Genomic DNA, 12219 nt, shown 5'->3' on the forward strand with positions numbered 1-12219 from the left:
AGAAAATTATCTGGAGAGTTAAATGCTTTGAAAAGCTATTATAGTGCTTCTTTTGTGTCTGATACATATCAATCTATTCACAGAAACTTGAATTGTTACAAAATAAAGACAAACTTATTTACATCTTGAATGCAAATACAAACATTAAAAGCAGTCACTCATTTAATTAAAACACCATTTTCTATTAGAGACAAAAATAGCCAGTAAACGGATTTTCTTTTACTGTCATGCCATACTGTTCTGAACACCAAAACATCAATATTACCAACTAACTTAGCTGCATGATTATAGCTGGTTAGTTCAAACCACTTTTACGAGGGTGCGTCGTTCGGCTAAAATGACACGCACCAGACACACCATCGCCTGTGTCCAAGCATTTTATATGTAATGCAGAAGACCACAAATCTGGTTACTGCAATTACTGTAATAGACGTGGGTACCATTTGCTGCAGTTTATGCGTTGTACGTTGCGGGCGACCATTAATAAAATTGTAGGGTTTGTATATAGTTCCATTGCCATAGCGTTATTTATGAGCGGAATGTTTTGTCAGGACCTAGTTTGAGTCGTGTATGGTAGTTTTATCATGCGAGACGATTCACTAGCTACGCGTCAACCACTTCGATGTAACACCTGAACTTGTTTACTAAATGTCAGACAATTAATAATTAATAAATAAATGGTGCGACTGACAGGGCTGTGAAGAACTGGTTTTAAAAAAAAAATCATTTGCTAAGGTTAGCATACTGTACCTCATATAGTTAATTCCCCTGATAACAACTAGAAATACTTTATGCACTGAAGAGAAGCATATTTGCAGTGCAAAGGGCAAAATAGTTTTTGTTTACCTTTTATTTCTCTCGCTTCGGAGGCGGCCATCTTTGTTGATGGGCTCTATGTCGCAAAACAGTCTAAACAACGCGCTGTCGCAAAATTAAAGAACAATTGGTGTAACAACGTTAACACACCTGTTAACCACTATAGAAGACGGATGGATCTATTAGAGGGTAGTTGTGGGTCCGGACCCTTTCTTGGAAAAGAAATAGTCAATTAAATACCACAACTACACGTACAATTGCACGCTAAAAGTAACATTTCACTCTTCCCCTATCAAGATTGTAGGTACACATTTCTCCTACAATAAAGAGGAGAATTATAGAAAAAATATTAATAAGGCAATGAATAATATGAAAATTGCTCTCAATTCTTGGAAGAGGAGAAAACTATCTTTATTTGGCAAGGTACAAATTATAAAGACATTTGGAATGTCTCAGTTTTCCTATCTTCTTAACTCTACTACTATTAAAAATACTACAATTAAGGTAGTTCACAAAATAATTCATAATTTTTTGTGAGATGGAGCAGACAAAATTGCCAGAAATACAATGATAGGGGGGTGGGACAGGGAGGCAATAATATGTCAAATCTCTACATTATGAGGAAGGTGCATAGGATTCTATGGATTAAACGATACATGAGCCCTGGATTTGAACATCCATGGAAGTTGTTTGTGGATAAACAACTCAAGACTGTGGGTGGTAGTCTTATATTCAAATGTAATTACGAAACCAGCAAGCTGTCGGTGCGGTTAGGTGATTTTGTCTCAGAATGCTTAGAAATTTGGGAAGGGGAAACAAAACCCTATTTTGAGAATACGAATCAATGTATTTGGAATAATCGGGATATTGATAGGGGGTAACATGATTTTCTTTGAAGACTTTGAGCAAAAAGGGATAAGTAGAGTATCAGATCTCTTCAATGGAAATCTCCTGATACCTTGGCAAACTATTGATCAAAACAATCTCTCATTACTGCAGAAATTGAAATGAATTGGACTAGTATCAGCCATTCCTAACAAATTAAAAAACAAAACAAATGTAATTAATGGAATTTGTATAAATATTAGACATCCCTACTCAACTAGATGCAATATCCCCTCAAAATTTGAAAAAAGAAATGCGAGACAGAGACTTCACTCCGCCGATTAGTGAAAACAAACTATGTGAGGAATTGAACATTAACACGTCCATACATTGGAAAAAATTATATAATCTCCTGTTAAAAATGACTACTGATACAAAGACAAGAGAGTTCCAATTCAAAACTCTTCATAACATTTTGTATACGAATAAGAGACTACATAGAATCAACCCACATAAATATCCTAGCCCACTGTGCACCTTCTGCCAGAGCGAAGCAGAGACCTATGAGCGTCTCTTCCATGACTGTAGATATACAATGTCCCTATGGAAGGATTTGCTGTTCTGGTGGGGTGGGTCTCTGAAACTGAGTTCACCTCCCAGCAGGCTTTGTATGATTTTATCAGACCCAGATGAAACATTATTGTTGAATTTTATTTGTCTTCTTGATAGGAAACATGTATATTTTTCAGAAATGAATGGAGGAAAGTCCCAATTTAGAGGATTCTTGTCTTTCGTTAAGCGAATATATACTTGTGAAAATTTTATCGCAAAACGAACTGACAGGATGATACTACATTTGAAAAATTGACTCCAATAATAACATTTCTTCGATAAATTAATGGAAAAACAGAACACTACAGAAATGTAATTTTTCAAGTAAATCTGTATATGGAAAAACAAACAAAAAAAGGTAACATTTCACTGAATGAAGAGGATGTTTGAGAACCGTCAGATCTGTCATGTAATCAATTCCAGAAAAAAACAGGGGAACACTTAAAAATTGATCTGTGGTTCAGACATCCCCTAGATGAAACCTAGATAAAGTAATGCAGTCTAAGTGATTAGCTGGCGGTCAATTTGATCGTTTTTGATCACTAGTATCCTGACACTGGTTTTTATCACTTTCAGTCACGTGAATAACATATGAATTTCATGAGACGGACTTATGCAACGTTGAAAAACGTGCAAATTAGAGTCAATATTTAAGATATTCCCAAGAATCTCACGGTATATGGTATAATGATAATCAAGTCAATATTATGCCTGACAATGGGTGATATTTACTTACTTAGCGTACTAGGGGATTGGAACACGTTTAAAAGTTTGACACATATTAAGCGTTATCCAAATTAAATCCAACATGAAAGTATTTGCTAGTCCTCAAAAGACATCTTGGTTTATAGCTTCTTTGGTGTATACAATTTATTGACTGCATTCAAACTGAAAGGAGCAGCAAAACAGAATAGTAATGTTTTCGTATGAATACGTAATGGCTGACCGTTACCACCTCAGAAACAATACATGTATCTTTCTCTTGAAATGGGGATCACACTTTAAATTATGTCAATTGAAACAGCCAGCAGCACATCCATTCTCACAATGATGGATGAACAGAAGTGTTGATTAAAAAAAATAATGTTGAATCCAATGACCGCGCGCATTACAACGATGGTCATTTGAATCCTTGCTTTTAAGTGTCTTATTGGTATCAGTGCATAGACGTTAGCTTAAAGGGCGATAGTCGTCGCGACACGCGTGCGCGGGGTATATGGGTCTCATATAAACAAAAATGGCGACTTTGACTGTTGTGCAGATCAAGGAGTACAAATTGAGACATTACCAAGCTTTAATTAGGTATTTTTTAGGTGACTGGAAGGTATCGAGGGAGTAACCAGGGAGTAACCGGCAGTAATTAGTGCAAGTCGCGCCCAGGTCAAACTTCATACTTGTGATTTCCATTAGAAGGGCGCACTGGATTGTGGGAAAATCAATATGTATCAACACAAATGTCGCACATGCGCAGCGCGACGACCACCGCCCTTTAAGTTTCTCAATATGTGAGTATAAGAATTATGTTCGAATTCTCGGTATACATTTAACCTGACATTAGATGCCAAATAAAATTATAATCCAACATGGAGGTATTTGCTAGCAATCAGAAGACATTTAGTTTAAGGCTCCATTGGTGTATATAATGTATTGACTGCATTCAAATTGCAAAGGAAAAACATTTGAGGTGAAATTATGCAGAAGTTTGCTCATCATTTACTCAGCCTCTATTAGTACAATAATAACATTCTATAAGAAAGAAATAGAGCATTGTTTACCGAACTTGAATTTCATGAGTTGATGTGCCATGAGATGAATTTGCTCCAGTGAGACAATTGTTGTTAACAACAGGTTATAGGCTCAGTTGTGTATTACTGAACTGGTTGAGATGCGACATAATGTGAGAGAAATGCGAACGTGAATGAAAAAAAGAAAACAGTACATATTGGACCTACATGAATGCTAATCAATTTCACATAACCAAATGTTTTTTGCTGTCGTACATTATCTTCGGTAATAACTCCGAAAGTGAAGTCTTATATCTTCAACAGAACGTAGCCGTTAAAACTTGCAAAACGAGTCTGTAAAACGACGAACGATGTCAATATTCAATACTGCATTTTTTCTGTATCTGGCGTGCTTCAGAATGATTATTCTTGGCCGATCGTATTTTTACAAAGGAACTTAATGTACAGCACTAATTTCACCCGACCTATTGCGCGCTTCTGCTTTTCGATCATTTTTTTCACTCGCTTTTACAACAGCTTGTTGAATAATTTCCGCTTTATTTATATTTTTTTGATTTATATATCGCCCGTCTGCTCGCTCGCATTTTAAATACATGGCCGTGGCTTATTTGTTTTTTGGAAAACGCATCAATATGTTCCTGGTTTCTTTAGGGAGTTAGCATTGCCTGTATCACGTAAATGTCTCGATAATCATATATTTGTGAAAGAGGTAGCAGCCCTGGATTCAAACGGAACACAGTCCCTCTCTATCAGCTTGTTGTTGAACATTCACGTATTATGCATTTTCGCTCTGGGACACTTTTGAAGTCTTAAAACACGTCTTAACACGGGACACTACAGTGAATGCAGGCATTTTTTGGTTCATTTAATGAAGAAGCATTTTAATGTATTTATAGTCATTCATGAATATTAATTAAAGCGCGGTAGTCGTCGCGCTGCGAATGTGCGACATTTGTGTTGATAAACATTGATTTTCCCACAATCCAATGCGTTCTTCAAACGGAAATTACAAGTATGAGGTTTGACCTGGGCGCGACTTGCACTGACGGTGACTCCTTCGATACCTTCCAATCACATGAAAAGAGCCTAATAAAAGCTTGGAAACTAAGTTCGTACTCGTTGATATGCGCAACAGTTAAAGTTGCCATCTTTGTTTATATGAGACCCATATATCTCGCACATGCACGCACGTTCCATTGGTTTTAGTGCGAAACCTTTTTGTTAAAGGGGAACCGCTCAATCCCATGGATTGCACCAAAGAATCATGGGACACTATTGTTTATGTTGTTTACAATGTTAATCTATCTTTGTTATCCATTGTTATTTTAATCCAGGAAGTAAATTTGTTGTGAGATTAGGCTTAACTGGAAGGTGCCCCTTTAAGTACAACAACAAATATTTCATTGGTGTTTGTGAGCTCTTGTGTGATTGGTCAATGCATGGACAGCTCTTCCACTTCCGTGTTTTACTCCCTGTCATTTTGGGGTTCCGTCCAAACGCCACTCTCTTGACTGGAGATCTGTAATCCTAAAGGTAACGATACAAAGTATGATGGATTGGAAGTGTCGTTCGAAATTAAATAATGGTTAATACTCGTTGAATCCTCAAACTATGGCACTAAAACAACCATTTCGACAACTCATGTGCCAATAATCAGTGTTTGGATAAGCGAGTGCGAAAAGAAAGGAATACAAATATGGTCGTTTTCCGGTCGTAAATTAGGCGATATGCGGTTGGTTAAAATGCGATAAAAGCGGAAGATTGGGCGAAATGAGTACTGATGCCCAGTTATAGCTTGACACGCGTCACCAAATGAGAACATGATAGGAGTTGGTAGGACTAGTATACGCGGGGAGGGAGCCCAGAGAGGGAACAGCCAGCATCCCTTTTCACGGGGAAAACGTGAAATATAATACTTGATTAATTATTCTGATTTTCAACCCTCAAATTATACAGTCATGCCGTACTTGTGCTGAAATACTAGTACATTTTGTGGCAGTATGTCACGCCAGAATATTGTTTACAATAAAATATTCCATCCCAGTCAAATTTAGGTCAAAGGTTTAGATTGTGTGCATATAATTATAGACAGAAATATATATGTATTTAACTATAACATCAGTGAAAACCAGAAAGACAACTATAAACTATACTATTTTCAGTACCCTGAATTTAAAATACGAGCGAGCGGGGGGCGATATTACCCGGTAGAATTCAATAAGCGGTTGCAGAAGCGAGCAAAAATAGAATCAAAAAGCGGAGTCGAGCAGGAGGTTGGGTGAAATGAGTACTGTACATTTGCAAGCAAGTATTTTTTTGTTTGGGAATGTGAAATTCGTTAGTATTCATGTAGGTCCAATCAGTGCTATTGTATTCATTTCGTCAACCGAACCTTTCAACCCGGCCCTGCTCGACGATTATGTCATGAATTTGTTTTCGCGTATCTGTTGGTCGACTTAATTAACTGATTATTAGCGAATTGCTGTGTTATGTCTGTCATCGTGTAGGCCTATTTGAAGTTTTGGACGGAACTTGGCTCAGTGATTTGGAACTAATTACAAGATACCGTCGCTATTCTGACATCCGTAGTTATTAATGTAGTGAACGATTAATCAAAAGATATGACATATTCAGTACTTAGTGTGATTGGCTTTATGATTGAAGGTTACGCCCTAGAGTCTGTTACTGCTTTGTAATTGGTTAGAGTTTTGAAAATGAATAAAGAGAGTTTGAGTTGGTCTTGGCGAATACTCCACGACAGACGCAGTCGAGTCGAGCCGAGTCGAGTCCAGTCCGAGAGAGTCCAGGGGCGAGCCTTGACGCAGTCCAGTCTTGGGCGAGTCTTGGTTCAGCCTTGCGAGAGCCTTGGGGACACTTTTCCCCAGGGCGCTGTGTCTTATAGAGTGCTCGATTGACCGACTAAGACGAGAGCTGAAACGTATTTCGTTGTGTGTGTCTTATTTGACTGTAAAGTTAAAGTGACTTTCCCGATCCCGTACCTCAAGGGGACGAGATATAGAGACGAGACGAGTTTTCCCCCTGACACGTGTGGAGAACCCTGTGGAGAAGAATTCCCCCCGTGATAATTATCCCAAAACTATTTTTTCCTGGTCAATGAATCCAGAATCAATTTGGTATTAGTACGTTATTTTTGAATGATTTTTATTTGGTTTCACGTGATAGTTGGTCGTTAATATCGTTAATAGGTGAAGTGATGTTAAAAAATCAAAAGCAAAATCAAAGAAAAATGTATCATCAATTATATACAACATCTCTTACTGATTAGAATTTGTCGTGTAATGTACTTGTCGATTAAGTGTTTTGTTCTTTTGGGATATTTTTGTCAATTTTGCAACATTTGTTATGTGTTTTTGAACTTGTAATTTTCCTTATACGACTTGTATTAACGATCTATGCTCCACTATTTTATTCCCTCCATACTACAGATACTAGATATCCAGGGATTTCCTGTTGTTTACCATTTTGAATGCCCACACGTTTTTATTTCTACTGGTACATACAATAAAAAATACAACTATTATTTAGTGACATCACAAACTAGTCTGATTCAATACAGTAGAAATATTCACTAGGTCATATTACTCTTGTGAGTTAGATATTTATACGTTTTCATAGTTATTCAGAAGAACGTAAAGTCAAGTAGCTGATTTTTGTGAGTGGTCTAGGAAATGAGTTTCGTTCAACATTAATTCCATGTCTGAAACCAGAGTATATCAGAGAGAAGTCACTGTGATATTGTTGGAGACAATGTACATTTGTTTAGCGGTATCAAAATGAATTTTAAAATGAATTGTCTGGGCGTTGCTTAGAAATTACTTCTAAATAACGTAGGCTTTTTTACATCATATGTAAACACGTGACCCACACCATGTCGATATGAAACATACATTTTTGGAACACTTGTGTATTTCAATGAAATAGATGTCTTCATAGATCATCTCTATGGATGAAAGAGTTCTGGGTCCAAGTCTTCGTACTGATGTCATACGGTATGCTAAATAATGCATTTGCGCCATATTTCATTATCTAAACATATGGCATTGTGTGGTTATTAATTAATAACCACATATTGCCGATAATTCACGTCAACTGTTACTTAGCAGTGCTATAAAAACAATCATTTATAAAAATTGAAAAATTACACGTTTCTGTGGTTTAGAGATGCCACTGTCGGTGAATTTGAATTAATATTATTTTAAAATAATGATTTTCAGCACTCTTAATACATGACTAGAAATAAAGCACCGTGATGTAACAACCAAACAAATCGTTGCTGATATATTCAGTATGCAGACTCATTACGCTGATGTAAAGTTATGCCTGGTTCAGCTCATTATTTATGCTAATATGCCTTTCAGAATAAAAATTCATCCATTTACCGAGAATCGACGCCGAGGAAATACAAGTTACGTCGGTCTTTCGTCGATCTCGTTTCGCAAATAATGTAGTACTACTCACTACAAAAACAGAACAAATTCATCTCTCTGGACTCACGCTCTGTAGACATTCTCCAATGTCTTCAAAATGTCCTTTAATATTTTTAATTTAATAATTTGCATTTATGTCACCATTGTTGTTCTTAAATAGAACAAATTAAGTTGACTTCCAAAGTGTCCCCATGTCTTTAAAAGTGTCCCTTAATAGTTTTAGTTTAATAATTTGCATTTACGTCACCATTGTTATTCTTAAATAGAACAAATTAAAGTTGACTTCCAAAGTGTCCCCATGTCTTCAAAAGTGTTCCCATGTCTTCAAAAGTGTCTCTCAGTAGTTTTAATTTAATAATTTGCATTTATGTCACTATTAGTTGTTCTTAAATAGAACAAATTAATATGACTTTAAAAGTGTCCCCATGTCTTCAAAAGTGTCCCTTAATAGTTTTAGTTTAATAATTTGCATTTATGTCACCATTAGTTGTTCATGAATATAAACAATTAATGTCTTCAAAAGTGTCCCCATGTCTTCAAAAGTGTCCCTTAATAGTTTTAATTTAATAATTTGTATTTATGTCACATTAGTTGTTCTTGAATAGAACAAATTAATATGTCTTCAAAAGTGTCCCCATGTCTTCAAAAGTGTCCCTTAATAGTTTTAAGTTTAATAATTTGCACTTATGTCACCATTAGTTTTTTTTTTTTGTGAATAGAAAAAATTCAGACGACTTCATACGTGTCCCCATATCTTCAAAAGTGTACCTAAATAATTTTAGTTTAATAATTTGCATTTATGTCACCATTAGTTGTTCATGAATATAAAAAATTAATGTCTTCATACGTGTCCCCATATCTTCAAAAGTGTCCCTAAATAATTTTAGTTTAATTATTTGCATTTAATGTCGCCGTTAGTTGTTCCTAAATAGAACAAATTAATATGACTTCAAAAGTGTCCCTTAATAGTTTTAGTTTAATAATTTGCACTTATGTCACCATTAGTTTTTTGTGAATAGAAAAAATTCAGACGACTTCATACGTGTCCCCATATCTTCAAAAGTGTCCCTTAATAGTTTTAATTTAATAATTTGCATTTATGTCATCGTTAATTGTTCTTAAATAGGACAAATTAATATGACTTCAAAAGTGTCCCCATGTCTTCAAAAGTGTCCCTTAATAGTTTTAGTTTAATAATTTGCATTTAATGTCACCGTTAGTTGTTCCTAAATAGAACAAATTAATATGTCTTCAAAAGTGTCCCCATGTCTTCAAAAGTGTCCCTTAATAGTTTTAGTTTAATAATTTGCATTTCATTTATGTCACCGTTAGTTGTTCTTAAATAGGACAAATTAATATGTCTTCAAAAGTGTCCCCATGTCTTCAAAAGTGTCCCTTAATAGTTTTAGTTTAATAATTTGCATTTAATGTCACCGTTAGTTGTTCCTAAATAGAACAAATTAATATGACTTCAAAAGTGTCCCCATGTCTTCAAAAGTGTCCCTTAATAGTTTTAGTTTAATAATTTGCATTTAATGTCACCGTTAGTTTGACTTCAAAAGTGTCCCCATGTCTTCAAAAGTGTCCCTTAATAGTTTTAGTTTAATAATTTGCATTTAATGTCACCGTTAGTTGTTCCTAAATAGAACAAATTAATATGACTTCAAAAGTGTCCCCATGTCTTCAAAAGTGTCCCTTAATAGTTTTAGTTTAATAATTTGCATTTAATGTCACCGTTAGTTTGACTTCAAAAGTGTCCCCATGTCTTCAAAAGTGTCCCTTAATAGTTTTAGTTTAATAATTTGCATTTAATGTCACCGTTAGTTGTTCCTAAATAGAACAAATTAATATGACTTCAAAAGTGTCCCCATGTCTTCAAAAGTGTCCCTTAATAGTTTTAGTTTAATAATTTGCATTTATGTCACCGTTAGTTGTTCTTAAATAGGACTAATTAATATGACTTCAAAAGTGTCCCCATGTCTTCAAAAGTGTCCCTTAATAGTTTTAGTTTAATAATTTGCATTTAAGATCACCGTTAGTTTGACTTCAAAAGTGTCCCCATGTCTTCAAAAGTGTCCCTTAATAGTTTTAGTTTAATAATTTGCATTTATGTCACCGTTAGTTGTTCTTAAATAGGACAAATTAATATGACTTCAAAAGTGTCCCCATGTCTTCAAAAGTGTCCCTCAATGGTTTTAGTTCAATAATTTGGAGTTGTCCTAGTTCCAAATTACTTGATGGTCCATTGTATTTTGCATGCATATAATTATGCAAGTCACACTTTCAAATTAGTCAGTCACTAAATTTTAACCATCTCTCAACGAAACTTTAATATGTTATAAATATTAAATTATAAATTATATTAATTTTATCTGTTTAAAATATGAAAGGTTTTAAAAACTATATTGTAAGTTACATTATACGACCTGTTTTATATTATTTAATTATAACCTAACATTTAATTTTGTGTCTGGAACCCATTTACACAATTAAATACACCTGTATTTGGCTGAAAAAAAAGACCGCAGCTGGGTTACTGCAACTTGGCAAAAAGGAGTGACATCACACTACGCACATCAACACCATTGATGGCGCACTATCGCTTGCGTTCCCGACACAAAGCATATTGCTTCCGCAATACGTTATATCAAATATATCTAGTCGGTGTTTAGTGTCTGCTAGTATTGCTGTCATTTCGCCCTCGGTGTTGTACGCCCATCGCAATAACGAACTGTATCAAACCATGGATCAAACTTTAAGCTCCATTGTCGTGTTTGAAGCCTTTAAAGACATTTTAAAAGATACTAGTAATTTATTGTAATAAATGCAACAGCTATGAAGTTCGAATTCGCAGGCTACACTGTAGAGGCACCATACATCCTGGCTACCCTCCTTGCCAATATATTAGTAGTTTAATCATCGTTTTATTTAAACAATAATGAACGATCCGGCAACCCATAATGCGCGAAGATGTACTTTGTGTGGCATACTATGTGCAAGGTATCAGCCGAGCACATACATATACATGCATCGTCCGAATCGCACGGTTTGTTTGTGTCGACTTATTGCCGACTCCGCCAACAATATGGTTAGTTGGGAGGGGTGACTCTAAACAACCGTCCCATGGCTGGCGAAGATCATATAAATGAAGGGCCATGGAGGACAAAGTATTTCGGTATTGTACAGCGCCCTCTGTTAACGAAATGTTGAAACCTGCAAAACTTGTTTGTGCCCCTCAATTTTGAAAAACAATTTGACCGGAACATTGTTTCTCCAAGGCAATAGGCTACTCACATATATTCGTTACATATGCGCATAAAACAATGGCACTACTAAGTTCGTCATCAAAAGTCCGTCTGTCCATCACCGAGTCCGTTCGTCAGTTGCTTGCAATGAGTCACGTGGGTTAAATAACTTGGTGACAGGCCAATAAATGATTCATGTGTAGTATGTTGCATCATGAAATCAATTCAAGCCCACACTGCTGGTATCCAGTAAGGTTATTTAAAAATTGTGGACGTTTTCCAGCAGCTATATTATTCGTTGGTTGGAAATTAATATGTAATCACATGGTATACTGTAGATAAGTGCATTTCCGCAATCGGGGTGTATTTTGTGGTAATTTTCTTATATGTACCATTGGTAAGGAAGTGGAAATGTTACGAAAATGGAGTTATTGCTAGTATGATATAATATTTACGTAATTGTTCTGTTAGAGACGATAGACTTTTATAATTTTAATTTCAGTAGAAATAAAAAAAAAAAAACGTGCA

At 35.5% G+C, this 12219-nt stretch overlaps 1 protein-coding gene across 2 annotated transcripts in view; it reads right to left on the bottom strand.

Annotated features, from left to right (window-relative positions):
• Positions 1-933, bottom strand: part of LOC102802486 (uncharacterized) — a 28711-nt gene extending 27778 nt beyond the window's left edge. For both annotated transcript variants that reach the window (XM_085501129.1, XM_085501128.1), the window contains exon 1: positions 847-933. In XM_085501129.1, coding sequence (XP_085357255.1) covers positions 847-877 — 31 coding nt within the window. In that variant the 5' untranslated portion in view covers positions 878-933. The remainder of the gene's footprint in view (positions 1-846) is intronic.
• Positions 934-12219: the final 11286 nt, after the last annotated feature.

This window comes from Saccoglossus kowalevskii, chromosome 7, assembly GCF_978046115.1.
Source record: "Saccoglossus kowalevskii chromosome 7, keSacKowa6.1, whole genome shotgun sequence".
NCBI lineage: Eukaryota > Metazoa > Hemichordata > Enteropneusta > Harrimaniidae > Saccoglossus > Saccoglossus kowalevskii.